The 25449-nt window shown below is 38.5% G+C and overlaps 1 protein-coding gene across 4 annotated transcripts in view; it reads right to left on the minus strand.

Annotated features, from left to right (window-relative positions):
* nfatc3a (nuclear factor of activated T cells 3a) overlaps positions 1–25449 on the minus strand; it is a 158841-nt gene that overhangs the window by 15152 nt on the left and 118240 nt on the right. Inside the window, exon 10 of one of the 4 annotated variants that reach the window (XM_041191398.1) lies at positions 6555–6879. The exons of 2 other annotated variants lie outside the window; for them this stretch is intronic. In XM_041191398.1, the coding sequence (XP_041047332.1) occupies positions 6863–6879 (17 nt within the window). In that variant the 3' untranslated portion in view covers positions 6555–6862. Of the gene's footprint in view, positions 1–6554; positions 6880–6979; positions 7390–25449 lie in introns of those variants that run through there. One more of the 4 variants, XM_041191396.1, reaches the window with a different exon arrangement.

The following is a 25449-nucleotide window of genomic DNA, read 5'->3' on the forward strand; positions in this document are numbered from 1 at the left end:
CTCAATATTCTGAGTTTTTTTCTTTGTTTTTGATCATCTCATTAATTATAGACAATTTTTGGTCAGGTAATGTATTTTGCGTATATGAGTGAAAGTTGGTCAAAATCATTTCTTGTTTTGAGAACAAATAAAGTTATGATTGTTCTTTACATGTTGCTGTGAACTTTTTCCTTTTCCTTAGAGGAGTTAAACAATCCTCATTGTTCTCTTCCCAAAAATTCTATATGTTCACCATATTTTCCTCTTTTAGAATGAAACCACCTATGCTACCATCTGAGACAGAGCCCTCCAATCTTCATCCAGTGTGACCCTAATTACCACCCTTGGCATCCCCTCCTGGTTCTTCATCTGCATGCTGGCACGAGACAATATTTTCCGGCGGGGTCAGCTGATGTGGGCAATACTCAGATTTACCTCTCCTCTCACGCTAACTCCACAAATGCCATTATATCAACTCATGCATGAGCAATACTGGAAAAATGCAAACTATATATTCTGCTTATTCTTTCCTTCCAAACCCGTTTTTGCATGTCTGTTCGAGCTCAACCCAATGGTGTATAACCTTGGTTCCTTGTTCAACGCAGAGTTGGGCTTCCAATCTCACATGCAGTCTATCATCAAAATGACTTACTTGCACTTTTGGCCTCTCGCCATCATGATTTTGCACCATTAGCATTGAGACCACCTTTCTTTTTTCTCATCTCTAGATTTGACCTTTTCAATGCTTTCTGTATCAGCCCTCCAAGCTCAATGAACATAAACTCCAATTTGTCCAGAATTTAATAACCACTTTCTACTCCACTCAAAGTTTCAGTACCAATCACTCCATCCCTGACAGCTTCCATTGGCGCACTGTCCTGCAGTACACGGATTTCAAAACTGCCACCCCAATACTAAAATCCCTTTTTAGGGAACCTCTTCCCACCCTACATTTTTGCTTGCATCATTTCTTCTTTCAACTCTGATATGTCGTGTTACCCTTTTCCTCCATTCTATCATCTTTCGTATAGCCTTCCACCATCTTGCCAACAATCAATCTCTCCTTAAACTCCCACCTTGTTGCACTTCTTCCCCGTCCTTCTAAAGCCTCAATAAACAATCTGCCTACATTTTGGCCACAATCCTGAAATTCCCTCCTGTTCCTACTCAGGTCTGGCTTCCAACTGTGAAGCATCTTGGAAGATTGTGCAAAACTACTGTATAAACTTACATAATTGGTATTGTTGCATATATCTTTATGACAACTGCAGGCACTCTAGGAATTGAAGAATGCAGCAGTAAGAGCGTTCAAAACTTTTACCATGGAATAAAGAAAAACTCTGAACCCTTATGCCATTATTATACTTGTCAAGATAAAGATCTAAATTTGGTCAATTAAAATAATTTTGGTCAACTATGAGCCATGTTACTTCTTGTATGTCATAAAATGCAAGTGCTGTTAATTACTAAAATTTAGGTTAACTGGTTTCTACAGAACAAAGAAGCAATGAAAAGTCTATTTGCAGAATACAGCTAAAGTAAAACAGTTCTTACGTAATGTCGAAAATGCTGAGTATCAAACAATTTTAATCCCATTCATAACACATTATCAATAGCAACACGATTTCTCTGCCAGCCCTATAAAATTAACAAAGCAATACTATTTTACAAGATTTCCTTCTAAGACTTCTAAGGAAGAGTCTTGAATGCTTGTGCTGTTGAACAACAGCAACAAGGGCAAGACTGTCAAAGGCCGATGAACGTGGGACTGGAGGCAGGCAGACTTGGAACTTTGTCACCGTTAAAGGTGTGACCATTTGCCGGCACCATCCCACTCCCGAGCCATTTTCAAGAAGGTCGATTCAGGGGCAGAATGGCTCCCTGCCGATGGTGGCTAAATTAGGTAATAAAGGGCAACTGGAAGTTTTCAGTCAGCAGGCAGGCCCACACTGCGGCCTCCTGCTGGGGAACATCCCCTTCTGCAACCACCATGGCCATTGGGCCACAACTTAGCTGTTGGTTGCCCAGTTGCCCTCAATTGGATGGTGAGTGCGCCTTCTGGCCACTAATTGGCCAGTTCACCAAAAATTGCTATCAGGTGACTATTTCAGACAAGTTGTGGGGTAATGAGCCACATTTAATCCCACCGTCAGGGTACCAACCTCAAATGGAAAATCAAGTCTCATGTTTTCAAGTTGCTGGTGAGATAAATGTGGATTTTATACTGCAGGTTTTACAGATCTTCTCCAATATTGGAGAATGTCAGTAGGCAGGAACTAAATTGTAATTGTAGCTTGAAAGTAAACGTAGGTGCCCAGTTGATTCCTGGTTGCTATGCTGCTCTGAATTTTGCCCCATGGTTCTGCACAGGATCAACTTTGTCTTCCAGCTAGGTAATGATGTATTATACTGACATCCATCACTGTTGCTAGAGTACTGTGAACAACACTAACTGCTGTACTCCTAAAGTCAATTCTTGATGACAGTTGACATTCATACCTGCAACAATTTCACTGTTGGTAATAGCAGCTCCCATCAAAAAAAAAACAAATCATTTTAAGACAGTGCAATTACTGTTTTCTGATTTAACCTGCACTAAAATTGCACATCAATTTGTTTTCTCCACTATGATTTTGTAGTAAGCACTCCAAATTGAATCTTCTCAGAACTACATGGTGCTGGAAAGTAGGAAATTTACAACCTCCCTCCAAATAGTTAGCTCTGAGAAATTATACTCGCACCAAAACTAAACATAATCTATGGAGATAAAAATGTACGACTGACTTTGGAGTGGAATCAGTAGCAAAATGTAGTCTCAGTGATTATTCTAATGGTGGAAATTTTGAAATTATAAAAGGGGAAAGGAAACAAGGAAAAAAAGAATCCCCAAAACCATTTTCTGGTAAACTCTAAAATTATCTCTTCTCCCAAAAATCAGCAACTGAATGCACCATACAGAACAGGATTATTATTGCAATAAATTGTATCTAGACTGAATTTTACCTGTTTGAGATTAGTACTTTTTTACCTTTTCTATCTTGAAATCCTGCTTTATCTATGGTTTCTTCTGATAAAAACCTTTGAATATTTCACTGTGTTAAAGAAACCGATCATTCTGTTCAACTGGTCTACTGTAGTGTTTATGCTCCATAAGCCTCCTCCAAATCTACTTCACCTAACCCTATCTGAAAATCCTTTTATTCCTTTCTCTCTGTTGTGCTGATCAAAGCTTCCATGGGGCAGCAAGTTCCACATTCTCAATGTTCTCTGGGTAAAAAAATTATACAAAGCTCTAGTGGACCATATCTGGAGCACTGTGTACAGTATTGCTCATCTTATTTAAGGAAGGACATAAATGCATTGGAAGCAGTTCAGATAAGGTTTACCAGACTAATACCTGGAATGGGCGGGTTGTCTTATGAGGAAATGTTGGACAGGCTAGGCTTGTATCTGCTGGAATTTAGAAGAGTAAGAGGCAACTTGATTGAACATATAAGATCCTGAGGGGTCTTGACAGGGTGGACGTGGAGCGGATGTTTCTTCTTTGAGAGAATGTAGAACTAGGGATCACTGTTTAAAATCAAGCTGTCGCCCATTTAAAAAGGAGATGAGGCGAAATTTTTTTCTCCGAGGGTTGTCAGTTTTTGGAACTCTCATCCTGAGAAGGCATTGGAAGCAGAGTCTTTGAATATTTTTAAGGCAGAGGTGGATAGATTCTTGGTAAGCAAGGGGGTGATAGGTTATCGGTGGCAGGCGGTATGCAGATTTGAGGTTACTATCAGATCAGCCATGATCTTAATAAATGGAGGGACAGTCTCGAGTGGCCAAATTGCCTACTTCTGTTCCTATGTCATATGTAAGTTCATATGTTTCTCCTGAACTCTTTGTTGGATTTATTAACAGCTATCTTATATTAATGGCCCCTAGTTTTGGACTCCCACAAGTGGAAACACCATCTCTACATCTTTCCCATCAAACTCCTTCATAGTTTAGGACCTCTATTAGATCACCCCTCAGCCTTCTCTTGTCTAGAGAGGAGAGTCCCAATGTGTTTGGTCTTTACTGATAGATAGAATCTCTCAGTTCTGGTATCATCCACTGAAATTGTCTTCGCGCCTTTTCAATGTCTTTATACCTTTCTTGTAATATGGAGACCAGACATGTACACAGTGCTCCAACAGTGGTACAACCAACATTCTACACAAGTGTACCATAATCCCATTGCTTTCTTTGTATTTTTATGGCCTTGTTAACTTGAGCTGCTACTTCTAATCATCTGTGCCTCTATCCTATTTCATTTCTTATTTTCCAATGAGTATGTGATGCTCTTATTTTGAAATTAATTTGTCAATTACATATCTATTCTGCAAGTTTATTAACATTTTCTTGTATTTTTTCTCGGTTTTAACTAAATTCCCCAATTTGATGTCAACAGCAAATTTTGAAATTCTACTTCTGATTCCCAAGTCCAAATCATTTATGTAAATGCTGAACAACAGTGATCCAGCCACTGATCCTTGTGGAACAGCACATCCCATCTTCTGTCAGTCTGAGTAACTATCTTGAACCCACACTGCTTTTTACTTTATAGCAAATTAATTGCAATTTGGCCAAGTTGTATTAACAGCTCGCAAAAATCCAAAATCATTCCTAATATCTTCTTTAAGCACTTTTCAATTGCTATTACTCCTTTCGAAGGCAAGCTACCCAAAACTATAAACAACATTTCAAATGTGGTTAGGGGATTAACAATCTAAACAAGAAGAATGCAATTTTTTTTAAACTTATACTTAAATGCCATGAAAGTACATTTTAGCTCTCAGTCTTGCATATAATTTCATACTAACTGGATACTTTCAATGAAGTTTTAAACACATTAAGATCCTTTTCCTTTGCTAATGGATGCTTTTTTAGTATACATTTGATGTTTCCTGTTCCACTGTGAGTAACCTAACTTTTATTGCCAAATAATGCCTTTCCACTTAAGTATGTTTTGTCAGCAGAGATATCATCCTTGGAAAACAAAAAGGTTAAATGGCTGCCGCATTACTTTTTCTCTCACCTAGTGATTTTCTTGCAGCGGTGACTGTTGCTTTCTTGGCCATTAATGTAAGATTTGTTGGGTCTGTACCTGCTCATTGCTGTCGGAATCACTGTTAATATTGCAGACTCTGTGCCTCTGAATATGGGTTCCCCATAACCCTGACAGAAATTGTTTTGTACCAGTGCTTCATATAAAAACAAGAGAAGCTAGGGTAAAATAACAAAAAAGGAAACTAAGATCTCTTGTCCACTGCTGATCTATTTATTTTCACTTATGTTGTCACTACAGGAGGATCAATGGCAGAGGTATACCCACAATGTGGGACATAAAATAGTTGAACTTCAGTAGCCAAAGAGTTCCACTTATAGTGTGAAGTTATTTTATTCATCAGTACAATTTCAATATGTTCTTCTTTTGCATTTCGCACGAGCAACTAAGGCACAAGTTACACCCTAGTTGCATAATTTTTCATTTATTTATTTTTATTTTTAAAGGATTTATTTGCACTTGCAGGTAAAAATAAAAGTATCAAAGCTCTTGCATAACAAAAACAGATAACAAATCACAGTTGAGGCAGTTTATTTTCAATTAGACAAACAAAGAAAAAATTGAAACAAGTATGACTATCAAATTCTGGATAATTTAAAATGGATTTCATAAAAATACCAGGCAATCAAATCTAACTCTGATGTTTCTAATTTTTAAATTTGTAGAAATTTTCTTTAAAATGAAACATTGCTTAAACTATACATAGTTTACACCTTATTCGCTCTTACTCTTGCTATATTAGTTCCCATCAACATTGCCTCGTCACACACGCCCAGATTTAACAAAAGTAGGCTTTACCTCACAATTACAATTGCCTAGTTATTGGCACATCATTAAGCCAAAAAGAGCAAAAACAAATCAAAAGTTTGACTTTTTGAGTACCTGCAGTAATAAATTTAAATGTCAATATTAATCACGAATTTCTTTAATTCACTGACACTTGATCTTGTTACATCTCAGGCAGCAATGGATCACTTTCATGAGAGGTCAAACAGCTGAACTAAACACTGTGGAACAAGAGGCCTACACATTAATGTTGTTTTTTCTTCTAAAGGGAGCTGGCTAAAATAATTTACAACTGCGGAGAAATATTTCAGACTTCCAATTCAAGTCGAAAGTTACTGATGAGTGTCAGATTAAAGAAAAAAAGGGAGTGTATAAAGGGTTACAAAACTGCAATCTAATCTAAGGTTCAGAGTAGTTTATAAACTATAAGCCTAAAGCTACCAGTTAATTGTCACTAAATTTTTTTTGAAGGCTATCAGTCCAAAAATACTAATCTTGAACTGGCAAGTAGAAGAAAGCAAACAAACATTTCAAAACGTTTTGCAATGCTGATGAGAAATTGATTTTTCCCGCAGGTTAAATTTTCTCAAAAGTGGTGTATATAACCCAAGAAATTATAAAATCAAACTATTTTGAATAAAATGCTTTTTCTCATCAGCAGGGTAGTTGAGAATAACTTAGATTGAGGTGGGTGGACTTAACTATGAAAGTCTCCTATCTTGAGTATATCTTGACCTGCCTTACATGAGTACTAGCTCTCAAAGTCCCACACCAAGTAAGAGCTTCCTGATCAATCTACTCCAGATGTTCACCAATCAGCCATCTGCTTCTCAGACTCTGCAAAATACAGTGCCTCCCAGTCTCCCAACTCACTCTTCTGTCCACCCATTCTGACTGCTTTCTGACCCACTTTTCAGACTGAGCGGTTCCCCGCTTGCAAACTCAGCCTAAATGCATCCCCATTGTTATTTACCCTTCTTCCTGAAGTGCTTCTGGCCAAGTGCTTCATGAGCTGACATAACCTAGATAGGAAAGAGGAGAATAAAACAGTGCAAAAGTTAAAAAAGGAGAGTGTGAAGTGAAGCAGATCAAGGAGGAGTAATAGTGTGAAAGGCATGGAAGTAAAGGAGGAATAGGAGAGGCAGAAATGAAGGATGGGAGCATAAAAGGGGACGAGCAAGAGATTGAGAGGGAGAGGACACAGGAGAGAAAACATGAGTAAGAAAGAGCATAAGAGTGTAAGAGCAAGTCACCATGAGTGAGGTGGTGGGATTTTATTCCTCTAATAAGCTGCAAATGGAGGCCAATGATGTTAATGATTACTGACCTAACTAGGAGAAAGTTCTAGGATTGATTTTAGCAGCCAAAGCAATGGACTCATAAAGCTCACCATATAATCTTGATTCAATTTTTCAAATGTTGCATAACACATTGTCAGCCAGTATTTTTTAATACAGGGAATACGGTTAAAAATGAAGTTTTTCTCCACAGGATTTCCAACAGTTTTTTTTTTGGTTTGAAGAACAGTTGCACTAAAGACAAATAAAGAACAAAAAATAAACTGAGGGTAAACTCTACATTACTAACAACAACAAAAAAGTGTGGAAGAGGGGAAAAGCATGCCCTGAATTAATTATGGGCATCACTTTCAGTCACTTAAAGACTGAGGTGAAATATCCATGCTTGCACTGGAACAGGGTAACTCAAGTTAAGGAATTTGACTCTAAACTTTTGAGCTTCAATTATTTTTCAAGCTTCCAATCCAGCACAAGACAATGGTCTGATACAGAATTTTATTTCACAATACTGAAAGTGAATTATTGACTTTATTTACCCACAACAACTTTAACCTAGAGAACATCATATGCTTTTATAAACAAAAATGCATGGCTTCTTGAGTGTGTTCTGTACTGGTAATTACTATGCATACTGTAAGTGTTTGCAGTACACTAGCAAATTACTGATAAAAGAAAATCTGATACCTAATCAGAACGATAATCTGTTTTGTGGGGGCAGACTTCCAAAGTGAACATTTTATGTTCTGTAAACAAAGACTGTAGCTTTTTATAGCATTTCAAGACACCTCAGCTTATCATTGAAATAACCCATAACTTTTGATAAGCAACATATATGTAAATTGTTCTTAGTTTTGAGTGTTTTCTAGTTTCTAAAGCCTCTGTTTAATCCAAAAAAAATTCTGCCACAAATGCTACACTATGCTATTTTTTTGTATTACCTGACCACATTTATAAAGAAACTCACCAACATAAGTATGCTGTTAAAGAAGTGGCGTATTTTGCTCAATAACTTACATTAGCTCTTTCAAACTGATCTGATTTATCTTCTGTTGCCCTGTGCCCTGTAACCATTTTCCTGTCTGATAATATGCATGTCAGGGCCCCATGGAAATCCCAACATGATGGCCTCCATGTCCTGGGGTTTGAACTTCCACCAGGGAATTCTCCCGTTCCCCTGGACCCTCCATGACTGTCTCCAACTCTGAGCTAGAATCGGAGAGTTCCAACATATTTACATGGACAGTTACTCAGGAAATGTTAGACGGAAAAATCCTAACTCCTGGGTAACCATAAAACTGACCGCCCCCCCAATCACTCACACTAACTCTCCAATTCTCCCCCTGCTCCACTTGACCACATGACTCCCCCTCCCGACCCAGCTGCTGGCCAGACTTGATTACTCCTCCTGACCCGACCTCCTACACCTCACCACTCAACAACCCCCTGATCAGAGGTGACTAGCCACCGACCTGATTTGCCCCCAACTCACCTACCCCATCCACCTTACCACTGTACCCATTTACTCATTCATCCACTCATCTATCCACTAACATTCATTCATTCACCCATTCACCAACAGACATTTAAACTTACCTTGTGGCAGCTAGCACCATTAAAAGGAGGCATGTCCAGTCCTCCCCCTGACACTACTCCACTGTGATGGAGTTCTCCCATGGACAGTACGCTCCACGTTTCTGGAGAAGCTGGGCTTGGAAGACCCAGCCAGAAAAGGCGAACTGCATCAGGGCACAGAGCAGTACAGTTGGAGTGGCAATCCAGTAGTGATTGCTGTTTCGCAAAACATCTAGACCAATATATCAACTTAAGTGGAAGGGTGATCATATTATTTGAGGAAGCTGTCAAAATATTGGAACTTGCAATTGTTGATTCATTGCAAGAAAAATTTTAAGCATTAAAATTATAGTTTGAAAATCTACACATAGGACTGGATTGTCAAGCCAAGCCAAGGCCAGGAATGGTGGCAGATGGGGCCCATAATCCCAGTGCCAGCCATTTTAGAGGCTGGCAGGGTTACCCGGCCTATGCAGCGGGCAGACAATCAGGCTCATGAAGAGCCTTGTTAAGTGCAATTAAAGGAAGTCGACTGGAATTTTCCAGTTGGCCTTCAGATTCCTGAACAGATGGAAGTCAGTTTAGGTGCCTGGTAGCAGGATTCCAGTGGCAGGTTGTGCATCCAAAGCTCCAGGCAGGACTGAAATCTCTCCCTGTCTACGTGTGTGAGAGAGCACCTACATGTTGCCCTGTACAGGAGCTTCTCCCTTTAGTGGTGGCTTGACTGTAAGAATAATTTCAAAATTAGTTTTAAAGAAGCTGGTGAGAGGTCATCTTCATGTTGAAGCCCTCTCTGTTCCTTACCTGCCATCACATCTTGCTGCTCATCTTTTAGCCCTTCAGCTTCAAGAGCCCACTCACTTGCCTTAATTGGGCTAGGGAACCTGTTTCTATAACTATTAAGGGAACGTCTCAATGAAAATCCCAACGAGTGACTGCTTCCCCCTTGAGGCGGATTCAAGAACTGGAAACAGTCCTGACATCTGTTTCCCACCCCGTAACAAAATCCAGCCCATCGATAACTGAAGCTACAATGTCCAGAAATACAGAATTTAGTATAAAGAATACACCCCCTTCACCAGTATGTGTCTAGGGTTGAATCTAGGGCAGAATTTCTAGTTAGTTAGTGTTTATTTTTACTGGTTTATGTTTTTTGACTCCTAATTTTTTGTTCGCTAATGAAGTCAGTAAAGAGATGGAAGGAGTCATTAGTGGTGCTACCAAGCAACAATGATTTACCAATAACCCACTCACAGGCTCTCAGTTCAGTATTCCTGAGAGCCATGCAGCTCATAATTTCATCGTAGCCTTAATCTAGAACTGAATGACAGGGGAGAGTAATTTCCCTCAACTTTAAGTCATACCATTCATTATCTACAACATGCAAGTCAGGAGTGTGATGGAGTCTTCTCCATTTGCGTGAATGGATACAACCATAGCAACACACAAGAATCTTGACACTATCCAGGGCAAAGCAGTGTGTTCAATCATCACTTCAGTCAATAGGCAAGACATCCACTCCCAGTACCACCATAGCATTCCTGCAAAGCAACAACTCTTAAGGTTTCTTCAGCAGCATCTCTCAAACATGCAACCTACACTACTTACAAAGACAAGGATACCAGGTGCATGGGGCCATGATCAGTTCCAGGTTTCCCTCCAAGTCACACACCAGTCTAACTTAAGCACACATCGTTATTCCTTCATCATCTCTAGGTCAAAACCATGGAAGTCTCTACCAAACAGCATGCAGCATCTACTATAGCTGCTCAAGAAGGCAGATCGACCTGCATTTTCTCAAGTGGGGCAGGCAATAAATGTTGACCTTGCTAACTATGTCCACATCCTGAGAATGAATAAAGGGAAAAAATTTCGACTTGGACAAAACTGAAGTTCGTGGGCTTCAAAGAGAAATCCCTCCAGTGGTTGGAATTATACCTAGCACAAAAGATAATTTTAGTCACCAGGACACTGTCACAGGAGCTTCTCAGGAAAGCGTCCTTAGCGCACTTTCAACTGCTTCATCAATGAACTTCCTTCTATGACATGGTCAGGAGTATGGCTTTTCAATGATGATTCCAATGTCCAGAAGCATTTGCAACTCCTCACACAATGAGAAAGCATATGCCAGCCTACAGGTGGATTTGGTTATCAAGGCTTGGACCGATAAGTGGCACGTAGTATTAAAACTTAGTGACAGGTAACGATCATCTAGACAAGAAAATGCCCTGCTGTCACCTCTTGATCTTCAACAGCACCATCACTACCTAGTTCCTCAACATCAATACCTTGGCAGTCACCACTGACAAGAAGCTCATCACCTTAACTACAAAAGATGAACAGAAACTGGGTATTCTATGACAGACCACCAGCACTGTGACTGCAGTAAGTATGAGCTCCAGGATGTACTACATCTCACCAAGGTTACCTTAACAACATCTCCTTACCCTACATTTACCACAAAGGTTGAGCAACAATGTCATTGGAATACATTCACCTCCAAGTCACATGCTACCTTGACTTCAACATGTATATTACTGTCACTTCATTGTCACTGGGTTAATTATCCTGGAATTTGCTACCCAACACCATTGTGGGAACATGGGGAGATGGTATGGTGGTCATGTCACTGGACTAATAATCCAGAAGCCCAGGCAAATGCTCTGGGGACATGGGTTCAAATCTCACCATGGTAGCCGGTGGAATTTAAATTCAATTAGTAAGTCTGGAATACAAAGCTTGTCTCAGTAATGGTGATGAAGGCAGCTATCATTGATTGTCGTAAAAACTATCGGTTTCAGACCAATTGGTTTACTAATGTCCTTTAGGGAAGGAAATCTGTCATTCTTACATCGTCTGGCCTTCTCAGACCAGTAATCTACTCAGATTCACAGTAATGTGGTTGCCCTAGCAAGTCACTGAGATCAAGGGTAATTAGTGATGACCTTGCCAGTGGTGTCCACATCCCATGAAAAAATAAAGAAAATAAACTCAGCACATCAGATGCAAGATCATTTTACTGGATAAGATCCACACAACAACCCTTCCTGTGTGTCACAGTGCAACAACTAGCATTTATATAACATCTTTAATATAGTGCAAGGTGTTTTGCAGGCATATTATCAAATGGGGCAATAATATGCCTTCATGTTTATGACAGAACACAAGATCTGCATATTATTTCAGGAAGTCTAAACAGAAGATTAAGTTTAAAGTTTTACAGTGTTGTTGCCTGACCTTCATATATAATTCAAAGGCACTTGAATTAAACACATTCAAAAAGTTAAATGTTATTTGGAGAACCAGGATGACTGAAGCATTGATTAGACAATGTGAAAGCTTTGGGTTTACCATTTAGTCTTTCAGCACAAATTCTTTTATGGTTTTGGTGCTTTAAAAAATAATTGGGGTTACTTTCATGAGATATCTGTCCTCAGACTGCATTAGTCAAAACCTTTTAAGCTTCAATCTTTCTGAACCAGTGTCATTTTAATGCCAGTATCAAACCAATTATTTAAAGTGGATCCACACTTGGGTTAAAATACCAGATTTTGGAAATCTAGATTCTAATGGTCAGGGACGTAATCAGAAACAATTTTCACAGAATATACAGCACAGAATTACAATGACTTGCTTCTATGTAATTCTAAGAATCACAGCTTGGCCACATTTATAAAGCTTATGAGAGGGGTTTTAGCCTATCCTCCTGTAGGTTTAAATCAGATCGCCGATCTTCATAGATTGTCCAGGATTCTCCCATATGAGGGCAAAAATCTTTCGGCACAGTTGCAAGCAGCCCGGATTAACTTAACCAGCGAAATTTCTCACTGCATTAGTGGCCCTTCTGCTTCATCACCACACTGTGCAAAAAAAAACTCTCCAGTTTGGCGACTTTAAAAAAACTAAAATTGTGGTAAGCCTTCAGGATTTCACACAAACTGGAAATGTTGGTTCAGTCCTGAAGTTTCAGAGCCATTATCATCTGCTGGAAAATAGTACTAGGTACAGAATCAGTATTGCATTTTACCTTTATGTTATAAAAATCTAGACAATTTTACTAAAATCTAATTAAGTATTACCAGACTATTAAATGGAAGTGTATTTTTTTGTATTGACATGACTTCAAAATTTTAATTTTAAAAATACAAAAGCTAACCTCCACTTCAGTTGAAGGAACTTTAAGAAACACAAAACATTTAGATAACTATATGGATAAAAGTTGGAAATTTGATTACTATAAATTTAATGCATATTCTCAAGTCTGTTTAGGCTAGTGACAGAAGAAAAATCTTTTAAAATATTACAGTTAAAAAGTTAATGTGAACTTCAAGGCACTATCTGGTAAGTTCCTAGCATGCAATAAAAAGAAAGTGTGATCAATACATGGGCAAACATGATGCTGGCCCAGGTGGAAACTATCACCACAAACTGACGTAAATCAGGTAGAACTTTCACTACTACTTTTTCCATGTGAAAGCACATTTAATCAATTGACTTTACAAGTGCAAGTTTGTGGTAAATATTTGAACCTCATTTAAGTACATATCAGTGAAATGTCCAGAAACCATAATGCATACCAAAAGACTCCTCTGTTGAAATTTAGGGTGCATTTATGCTGCAAACTTAATGTTGGTCAGATGCAATTTCAGTTTCACACCAGAGCTAAATTGGCAATGCATCTTTTGATTCCAGAACAATGCTTAGTGAAACTTCCTGAAGAGAGGGTGTTCTCGCACTGCTTTGGTTTGACATCATATGGCATTTAAATGCAGTGCAGTGTTACACCAGGCTTGCAAAATAATCTGGTGGCTCCTTAAATCCCATGGATTCTTTGCAACCCCAACTAACCTTAATTTAGATGTCCAGAGAATAGCAATTCTCTACTTTCTAAACATTTAGGCCTGGATTTTGCCATTGAATGATAATGAAACTTTCAGCATATTTACTCCTCTGAAACTGACAGCAATTTCTGAAGTCAACATGCGCAGCTAGACAAAGAAATCTAGAAGTTGCTGTCAGTGATTTTATTCTTCTTCATAGGGTGCACTGTTGAAGTCCCCCCCTAGAATGCAATCAAATATAAATCACTGAACTGACAAAACTTGCTCTTTTATACTATTAGCCTTGCTATAAAATTGCTCGAGTTACACCTTGTTGAATAAGGAGTAACTGGGTTTTCAATGACATAATACAATTGAACAGCCTCATTGTTTCTGAGCAACTAATTTTATGCTTGTGGAATGTCAGGTTTCTTCATTATGATTCAAAGAAAATCAAATTACACACATACACACACACACCCAAGTTTATGTTACAGGTAGTGTATCAAAACCGGCAACCCCAGGACCAAGTCCATGCCGGTTTTCCAAAAAAAAAATCGGATCCTTAATTCAATGAATAGGGGGCATACAAAATCAAGAGAATAAGTTCCTTTAGTTTAGATATTGAAGTATTTTCTATCCATCGGAGTTTCCAGCCTTTCTAGAACACCTCCCTGCCAAGCAGCTTCACCTGGCTTTTCTATTGATGCTAACAAAGCTGGATCTGACATATTGTGGGTATCTGCTGGATTTTTTGATATGATTGCTTTAGCTTTATTGCTCTCCGCAGTGTATCAGTATCACTAGATGTATCAAGACTTGCATTTTTTTTTAATTTGCACTAAGTTATCTGTTTTATTAGCTGTTGGATTCAGGTTGGGTGCTCCTAAGTGGGTCAGCAGTTGGGGCCAGCTTGGGTTTGGCAAATCAGGCTGAGCTGGGTTGGCTGGGGGGCAACAGTTGCTCCAACCACTAGGAGAGTACAAAGTGGGTAGCTACTCGATACGCCACCGCGCCAATACAGCAACTCCCTGGACAAGCCAGTTAATTTTTTCACTCATTTAACAGGACTTATAATTCTTGCATGGCCGACTTAGAGAAAAGAGTCCAGTTTTCTGACACCATCGGTTTTCGGTTAGCCGAATTTGAGGTACTGTACTGTATTTCTGTTTCTTCCTTAATCCCATGTGTATTTTTCAAGTAATCTATTTTGTTTGCTGTAAAATTTTAACTAAAAGTGAAAAACTCAGTGTATTTTACTTCCTGGTTAGTTGGCAGGGAAAATACTTTAAAGTAATTGGCTACTTACCTTCCTTGATGATATTACTGTTGCTAAAAGCCTGGTGATTGCCTTGACATGACACCAGATTCAAAATGACATCAGGAAAGGAGACATCCACGCTATGGAGTTCACTAACTGTTTGTGGACGGATTCCTTAGAGGCAGCAGTGGTGAGTGTCATCACTTTATCATTTACAGTGAAATCTGGGTCATAAATTTTCAATGTGGGACTCTACCCACATCTGTATCTGGGCAAGCTGATTGCTGTACTCTGGGTAGGACTGCTACAGTTCAAGCTAGACAGCAGCGAGGCAATGTAAACAAGGTTATGTCTAGTTGGAACCTGCTTTTAGACTAGCGGCTGCAGTGTAAACGGAGCCAAAGATAAATATCTGGAAAAAAGTGATTGCAAACAGACTCAAGGCCTTGTTCTGTAGATTGCTGAATTCACATTTAAAAAGTGCTAGACAGGTAGAAACACAAAGAGACACCATTAGATTGATGCAAAAAGTATTACAAGAACCCAAAATGATTAAAATTCATATTCTTCATATGTTAAAAATGTCATTTAACTAAACCCTTTACATCATTTCAACACTGAGTATAATTAACATATTGCAATGCCATTGCTTTACATAGGCTTACCAACTTGTATTTGATTGGCTGCAACTTTATGTGTCAAAACGTGAGCTCTTGCTCCTTAGCACCTTCCAATACTGACATTTCAAGGGTTTAAACTCCCAAAATGACAGCCTTGGCTGCAATTGAGGCTCTACCGACTTCTCCCAGAGTGCACCACTGGAAAAGACAATGCCTGCGATGCAGTTGATGAAAGTATGGAAGATCCTCTCTTCTACAGCAGCCAAAAAGGTGTGAACTTTACTAGCTAATTCTCATATCAGATTACCTACATTTGGATAAGAAAGAATGACTTGCATTTGTATGGTGCCTTTCATGACCTCATGATGTCCCAAAGTGCTTTATGAACACTTTTGAATTGTTGTAATGTAGGAAATATGGCAGTAAATTTGCACACTGCAAGCTCTCCAGACAGTACTGTGAAATTGACCAGATAATCTGTTTTGTGACATTGATTAGGGGATAAATAAAATATCAGTCAAGAAATTGAAGATAATTCTCTGGCTCTTTTTTGAAAAAGAGTGCAGTGGGATTGTTTATGTCCACCCGAGAGCAGGTGGGGCTTTAAGGTCTCATCCAAAACATGGCAACTCTGACAGTGCAGCACTCCCTTGGTATTGCACTGGAGAGGGAATTGAACCCACAACCTTCTGACTCAAAGACAAGAATGTTACCCACTGATCCACAGCTAACAATTACAAAAAAATCCATGTTTCACAGGAGAGCGTAATAACATTTTGTTGGCATATTGTCCAGATTTTGCTAGGACAGAGCATCTCATGGTGTCTTTTAGTTAGACTTCTTCCCTCAGCCATCAGCTCAAAAAGTTTTGCCTTGCAAGTTACTAGAAGTATGAGCTGATAACTAACTGATAGGGCAACGGGGCATTTTGACCTTGGTGAACAATGTGACCAACAGTCTATCTCCTTAACCAATGAGATTTAACAGTTGAGAACAAAACAGGAATGATTGAAAGGGAATAGTGAATTAGAGTCAAATCAGATACAGAAAGAGAAATAAAGATAGGGAAAGAAAGATTGTTTAAGGGAGAGGAAAATAGGGACAATAAGGAAAAGTAAGAAAGGATTTTTAAAAAAATCTCTCAATTTTCTACATGTAGGATTGAGATGTTACAGTTTAAATTGTTTCTTTTCAGAGCCAGAAATGTTGGGGTGAGGTGACCCAGGCTCTGGGGACATGGGTTCAAATTCTACCATGGTGGAATTTAAATTCAATTAATAAATCTGGAATTTAAAGTGATGCGATTGTCATAAAAATCCATCCTTGCCTGGTCTGGCCTACATGCGACTCCAGACCCAAAGTAACGTGGTTGACTCTTAAATACCCTCTAAAATGGCCTAGCAACCTCAGTTGAATCAAATGGCTACAAATCAGTCAAATAAGAATAAAACCAGATGGACCATCTGGCATCAATCTAGGCACTGGAAACGACAATGGAAAACCCAGCCGTTGAACCTGCAAAGTCCCCCTTACTAACATTTGGGGGCTTGTACCAAAATTGGGAGAGCTGTCCCACAAACTAGTCAAGCAACTGCCTGACATTTTCATACTCACCAAATCATGCCTTAAAATGTCCCAGAAACCATAAGCACAGAGTATGTCCTGTCCCATTGGCAGGGCAGACCCACCGGAGATGGAGGCACAGTGGTATAGAGTTGGAAGGGAGTTGCTCTGGGAGTCCTCAACATTGACTGCAGGCTCCATGAAGTCTCATGGCATTCAGACAAACAAGGGCAAGGAAACCGATTATTATTATTGATTTTTAAAAATCAGAAACTGATTATTACCTACTGTCTGTGTCCATATGCAGTAAAACTTGGAGACAACGTTCAGACTTAGGTTGAGAAGTGGCAAGTAACATTTGTGCCACACAAGTGCCAGGCAATGTCATCTCCAACAAGAGAGAATCTAACCATCTCTCCTCGACATTCAACGGCATTCCCATTGCTGGATCTCCCATCATCTAGCATTATTTATCACAGAACAAGACCTGCATGGGGGAATCGAACACCAGGGGCATACTTTAAAAATAATGGGGCTTCCATTTAAGGAGATGAAGAGGAATTTCTGCTTGCAGAGTGTCATTAGTGTTCTAGGAATTCTCTTCCCCAGTGAGCAGTGGAGACTGGATCATTGAATATATTCAAGGGAATCAAGGATCATGGGGGTGCAGACAGAAAGTAGAGTTGTCAGCCATGATCCTATTGACTGGTGGAGCAGGCTCAAGGGGCTGAATGGCCTACTCCTGCTTCTATTTATGTTCTTATGTTATCAACATCCTTGGGCTTACTATTGACCAGAAACTGAACTGGACCAGCCATATAAATAATGTAGATACAAGAGCTGGTCAGAAGCTAGGAATCCTGTAGTGAGTAACTCCACCTCCTGACTTTCCAAACCCTCCACCATCTACAAGACTCAAGCCAGGAGTTTGATGCAATACTCTCCACTCGTTTGGATGAATGCTGTTCCAACAATAGTCAAGGAGCTCAGTACCATCCGGTACAAAGCAGGCCGCTTGATGGCACTCCATCCAAAACCTTAAACATTCTCTCCCTTAACCACTGATACACAGTGTCAGCAGTGTGCACCATCTACAAGATGCACTGCAGGAACTCACCAAAGCTCCTTCAATAGCACCTTCCAAATCTACAACCACTACCACCTAGAAGGGCAAAAGCATGGCAACACTGCCACCTACAAATTCCCCTCCAAGCCATACACCATCCTGACTTGGAACTATATTGCTGTTCCTCCACTGTCGTTGGGTCAAAATCCTGGAACTCCCCTCCCAGCAGCACAGTGGGTGTGCTGGCATCTTGTGGGCTGCAGCGGTTCAAGAAGGTGGCTCACCCCCACGTTTTCAAAGGCAATTAAGAATGGGCAATAAATATTGGCCTAGCCAGCTATGCCCACAGCCCATGAACGAATACATTTAAAAAAATTGATTAGCATTGCAGGAAACATAAATCTCATTGGAAAGGTTGTTAATGCTGTCAAGTAGAAGCCTTAACCTTTCTCAGTGAGTTTAATTGGTAATTGTTTTGTTAATGCAAAAATTTCATGAAATTCCCTGTGAGGTCAAGGACAAGCTGTCATTTGCATGAGGCTAACAGCAGAGTGGTGAAAATTGTTCAGCAACTTGTGGTGATTCGCAATTCTCTGGATATTTTTTACTCACCGTCAGAAGCTGGGCGATTTAGACACTAATAATGGCACACTATCTTAAATTTCAGCCAAATCTGGGCAATTGAATTACACACTGTGTTTTAAGACAAACACGGATTAGTACAAAATATAGGATATTGTTTCCTGTTGACCCATCTTGTTTTTGGTGTGACATAAACCACAAGATATTATTCGAAGTTTAAACAACCCACGCAACCTTGCAAAAGAAAAACTGCTTGCTCAAGTGATAAGTTCTAAACCACATTTTGTTCCTAGGTTTTAAATTGATAAAATGTTCACAATAAAATGGAGATAAAATTAAACTTTATTTTTCAAAGCAAGCAAACAGAAACTACTGAAAACAATTTAAGTATCCCTATATTTACATATTTCAACAATCCTCTTCATAAAAATATTCTCCCAAAGGGAATTATTTTTTAATGAAAGCGAAAAAAACCCCAGTCCTCTTATAATTTAAAACTGAGAACAAACTTAAAGGATACGAGGAGAAATTGGGTTGAAAATTAGAAACCATTTAATTCCAAATATTGTGCTGAGTGCTACCTACCTGTGGCGGGGGGAGGGGGGAAGAGAGAAAAAGAGAGAAAGAGAGAGAGAAAGAGAGAGAGAAAGAGAGAGAGTCAGGTCCAGCGCTTGAAAAAGTACTTCAATCTCCCTGAGGCACAAAGCTGCCTTAGGGAGATTGAAGCACTTTTTAAAAAAATAAATGAATACAATAAAAATTTAATCAAACATGCCTCCTCATGTGACTGTGTCACATGAGATGGGACATGTTTTTATTTTTCAAAATAAGTTCTTATTCAATTTGTAAAAGTCGAATGGAAAATTCTGCCCTTGGTCTTTTCACTTTAATGGCACAATGTAAAATCTACGATGCTCCAAGTCTCAACTAGTTGAAAAGCAGCCTGAGTCATGAGTTTTGAGCCAAAATAAGTCAATATTTGACAATGTAAATCCCAAATGGAGAATGGAACACATAAGAAATTGGTTTGTCTGAACCTAAGAATAGCTGCATTGAAGTTTCAAAGATTATTTAAAAGAATATAAAATTTTAAGCAGCGAAAATAGAAGAAAATGGTGAAAGTGAGGGGGGGAGCGAGAGATAGAAAGTGAGAATGAATGCTTAAAATATCTTTAATTTAAAGAAAGACTGCTAGCATTTGAATGGCTCAAAGAGCCATTAAGAGCATTGAAGTGTTACAGAAGAACTCAAAACCAAAACAAACTGGCTGGCCTATTGTACAATTCCCTGCAACTGCCAACAGTGTATGGGTTCCAATGAAGAAAATACTAAAAATATTAAATGGTGTCTAAGCTTTCTTGAAGCGATTGCACATAACTGTCAGGCAAAGTGTTTACTGGACAACGTTTACTTGCTCAACATTTATGAATATCTACTTCAAAATGATAACCACCTACTTTTGAATTATATGTTAACATTCAATGGGCAAGAAGCAAATATAGTTTTAATCAACTGTTTTACTTTACGGTAGTATATTTTAGAAAGTCAACTTGTAAGAAAACCATAATTCTGGAATTCGCCTTTATCTAATTTATTGGAGTTGAGCAAGGTGAGGTTGGAGATAATCAATAAGAAAGCATAAGCATAGTACCCATTTAATTTGCGCCTTTGGCGGAAGAATTTGTTTAACTGCCAGATAATGTTCAGGTAATGTTATTCTCACATTTGTGAGAGAATTACTAGAGGCCTCAAGTAGGCCTGAAGTCCCAAAGATTTTCACATAAATAATGTGTATTAGCCCATAGACTGACAATACGTACACCATCAAAACTAACACTCAGAAACAGGACCATGGGCAAGAGACTTTGGAATTCATATCCACCAAACAGCAATCACCACTGCAACAGAGGAAATTTTAATCCGATACTTTTAGGTGCATATAATGACTCAAATGAGATTGAAAAGGGGTGGCTACAAGCAGTTTACAAATTGAATGATTTGATTAACCTTATGGTTGTTGGCTTCTTCTTTAATTGGAAATGGTAGCAATCAAATATCTAAGAAAACTAGAAATGATTTACTGAACAGCTTTTGATTATTTAAGCCAGTCATTGAAATATGATAGATTTAAACTGTTAAATTCAGATTTAAAATGTTAAATGCACATTTAGCATGCAACATGTACATACGCAAGGTTTGAAAATATTTATGTATATGCATATATATGGTAACGTATGGTATATTAGGTGACACCAAATGCACAATTAAAAAACTATCAAGGAGAAAAAGAAATGTTACCACTCAGTACTAACATTACTACAAATGTAACCTTTTCATTATGCCTGGGGCAGCAAACAACAAGCTGGAATGATGTTCAATAATAGCCAGTGTTGCACTGGTTAATTTCACATACAAGAGGTCTAAACCATAGCAAGAGCAGCAACCAATTTTGGAAACAGGCGTCTTAGACTCCAGTGAGCCCCAACTACTGGGGATGACTGGTATCAACAAGCTCCCCACAAGCATTCTTGGATTCACTCCGGATGCCAATTTTCTTTTGGGGAACTGGCTCCCAGCACTGCAGATTATTTTGCGTGGGTCATGTTGAACATTACCCTATATTAAATGCAAAAGGATAGGTTTCATGTCACCTAATGTTTAAAGTCTACTGAGATTATTCTACTTGACAAAGATTGAGAGGAATGTTAGCAGCATTAACTAACACAATGCTACTGTACAAAGACAGCAATGAAGAGTGCTTGCTTTGCCACTAAGGGGAATATAAACAGACATGATAGTCCAAGATGTACCTTTGCACTGCAAAATAAGGCAGTGTTCTTTCAAAATTTTCACAGACATTCACAGTCATTCCCCACCGCCTGAATTTACTCCTGTGAGACAAGAAGGATATTGAGAAAGGAAGAGCCATTTTAATTTCAAATTTAACAATGCCACAAAATGTGTGCTCTTGTGGAGAAAGGGCTGAACACAGATGTGTGAAGATGATCATTATAGTGACTTCAATTTTCAAATAGTAGGGGAAAAAGTTTTGAATAGTTTGAAGGGGGTCATGAAATCCCCCTTTTCTCTTATGAGACGAATATTTACAAGACATCATGAAACTGAAAAGTGGTATAAAATGTCAGGTGAGATTTCAATTCAAAAGGTTCACCTTTCTCCTAGTGGTACCTCCAGGAAAATTGTTTGGTTGTGTCAATATATGGAACTGAAAACATTTTTGAAGTCATCTTCAATGCCATGCTGTTAATTCGGACAAGATTCATTTTTGAAGCATACAAAGATAATTGGTCTTTTGCCAGCATATATAAAAATATTTCTTTGGAAACTGGTTTGGGTCTGTCGGTGTGTTATTTTTATACAATTCATATTGTATGTTATACATCATTACCTCACTGCCAGTAAGACATTATATTTTCCAATATAGATGTTTTTCACAGGAAATTATTACTCCTTTTTAAGTCTGTAACATGCTCTCTGCATCTTAAGTAGGATGTTGGGCTGTTCTATTGCTTAAATATCTCTACAAACTTATTACATGAGTCCTGGAAGGGAATAGGGTTACATATTGTTCAACGAAGCAAAATTGCACAAACTCACTTTTGAAGGGAAATCCCAAGAAAACTTTAGTTAAAACAGGTTTTTAAATAGAAAACATTTAATGCAAATTTGGTGCAAGTCTCAAATTTAAAATAAAACTACTTTTAAACTAGCAGCTGAGAAAGCTGCATGTCCAGTAATAGAAGAAAATAACATTAAATCTGCCAATAAACTTTGCAAGTTGTTTATTTAGCTTATGTTAAAACCGTAAAGGTGCAGATCGATAAACATTTTTTCTAGATGGTAAAGTCACAATGTAATTTTTAAGAAAACTTATGATGTAATTAACTTGGCCTTTTTTAAACATCAAAAATGCAAGAAAACTTGAAATACAACAATAACTATGCATTTCACTTTTTTTACATTTTTTGTTGATTTATTAACATTGCAGTTTGTCATAACAAGGTGGGAGAGGGGGTAAAATCAACAATAAATTTAATTGTTTGCACACCATATAATTTGCTTTGCATAAGTAATTTAATGGAAATTAAAGAACACATTAAGCCGTAATAAACACAATTTTAAAGCTCAAAATCTTTTACTTATATAATTAATCTGCAGACATAAATTCTCTAGATAGTTACCTAGCAGAGTAAATCGCCAAATGATCATAGTCCAATTCTTATTCTATACATATAGAAAGAATGAAAATCAGGCAAATTCCACAATGGCACACCGCCTGTCTTGGTAATTAAAACAAAAACGACCAACTCTTCAACCAACTGCACTATAACTGAACTACAAACAGTAATCCATTTATTTGTTATATGTGCATGCATTTTTTAATGTTAACCATTCCCAGAGACAGCCCACTGAATTCCAAAAACATTGGAACCTTAGGAAGTAATTATTACTGTTAATCTCGATTAACTGGGTAAGACTTGAGGAAGCTTAAGGGCAACACTCAACACACAAGGCCGATTACTTATCATCTAGCTGTACAGTTTTAACAGCTGTGGCTGCGTAGAGATTCCCTGTAGTGGCGTCAGATTATTAGCAAAATATATTTAGATTTGTCTATGACTGAGCGCAACCTGCGGCTGGTATGGTGTCAACTTTCACCGTAGCAGCAGCCTTCACCCATAATTAACCCAGATTATTCTTATAGCTGAGCAACAGCTGCAATCTCTTTGCGCTGATCTGATCAACGTTAGCCATTTGGTAGAGATGGGAACTTCATGCTATGAACCAACGCAAATAGAACCATTCCAAGTAGACTAACATTTTGATTAATGTTAACCCATTTGATACAATATACCCTTCCTATCTTTCAGAATAGAGATGCCACTTTACAAACCTTTACAACCCATGATTTAGTAAATTATCTAACATTTTATACTAGCTAAAAAAGAAAAATGTGCATCTATATATTGCCTTTCGTCCTCTTCCTTCAGGTGCCAGCCCCTAAGAGGATGTTGACAACCATGGGCTTCCCTTAGATTGATCCATTATTATGCTTGGCAAAATACTGCAGTGGTTTGCTGATGCCTTCTACCGTACGACTGACCAGGAAACCCTTCCACAATTGCAGGCATATTGGAAGGATTTACAGGCTGATGATCAACCTGTTTGGCCACGTTATGAATGCACCTTCCATAGCCATCAAGTCCTGAAGTGGGACTTAACCCGAAGCTTTGGGCCCAGAGATAGAGACCCTACCACTGTGCCACAAGACCTCCATTTGGTGCCATTAATGTCAAAAAAACTAAGGCACCTCACAAAACTGCAAGCAAGAAATAACAGTTCTACCAATGGCTTGGAGTGTAAGAGAGACGACCAAAAATTTTATTTGAAGAGGTGGGTTTTAATAAGTAATTAGAGAGCAAGGGACCTAGATGTCTGGCATCAAAGCTGTTTTTGAGAGGCAAAAATGGTCAGAATTAAAGGATTGGAGAATTTGGGGGTTTGTGGAGGAGTGCATAGGATTGGAGGGGGGCTACAGCAAAAGGGAGGGGCAAGGCCAACACTGGCTAAGATCATATAGGCGAGAGTGGAACTACCAATGTACTAAAACTGTGAGGAGAGCACTGGAGGAGGTTGGTGTGGGTGACCATGTCAAAAGCAATAAGAGGGATGGAGGAGGAATAACGCACCAGCGGTGCACCGTCATAGAGGATGACATTTGTGACATTGGTTAAGATCGTTTGTACTTTGGCAGGGATAGGAACCTGATTGAAAAAAATAGCAGTTATAGATATACAAAGGCTTAGTTTAAATTATATTTTCCTGTTGAGTCTGATGAAAATTAAAATAGAAAATTTGAATTAATATGCTACTTAAGCCGTGGAAATTTAAATACATAGCAAAAAGGTTGCAATTTCTCTATTCAAATGAAAAAAAATCTGTGAAATCTAGTTTGGTACAAAATAACACAATTATGTGAGAGAATACTCAGGAAAAAAGGATTAAGTGATTGCAAATTGGCAAGTGTATTTCTGGGAACATAGAGCTTTTCATTGACAATGCACAGTAGTCACCTTTCAAGTTCTAGCAAGTTTACATTTTACTCATTCTTTGTGGAAAATACAGTAAAGTGTTTCCTGTACAGCTCTGTATTTTTTTTACTGTACATTAGTCAAATTCACAAGAATTCAGTTCTAAGTTTTCTTTAAAGGATGTATAAAATACCCCAAATTAGAAATGCTGCCTGTCCCAACACTAAAGTGCAACAATAATAATAAGACAAGTTCAAGGTCAAAATTTCATATACGATCAGTTACAAGCTGCATCAACCTAAAGGGCTTTGAAATAAAGACAGCTAATTTTTAAAATTATTTCAAATGTATACATTTCTTAAATTTACACAAGTGTGGTCAGCTACAAGTAAATTTCTGAAACTGAGGGCAGATTACTAGTTGCAGGTTTGTACTTGGCATATTTAAGACTGAGACGAGGAGGAATTTCTTCACTCAGAAGGTGGCAAATCTTTGGAATTTTCTATCTGAAGGCTGTGGAGGCTCAGTCATTCAGTACGTTCAAGACAGAGATGGATAGGTTTCTAATTATTAGAGATATCAAGGGGTATGGGGATAGTGTGGGAAAATTCTGTTGAGGTAGAAGAGCAGCCATGATCCAGTTGAATGAAAAGGCCGAAGAGGGCCGAAATTCCTATTTCTGCTCCTATTTCCTATGCGCCCACACAAGAATAAATGTTAAAAATTAGACAATATTTTTGGGTGTGCATCAAAAGTA

The sequence above is a fragment of the Carcharodon carcharias genome, chromosome 7 (genome assembly GCF_017639515.1).
Source record: "Carcharodon carcharias isolate sCarCar2 chromosome 7, sCarCar2.pri, whole genome shotgun sequence".
Classification (NCBI taxonomy): domain Eukaryota; kingdom Metazoa; phylum Chordata; class Chondrichthyes; order Lamniformes; family Lamnidae; genus Carcharodon; species Carcharodon carcharias.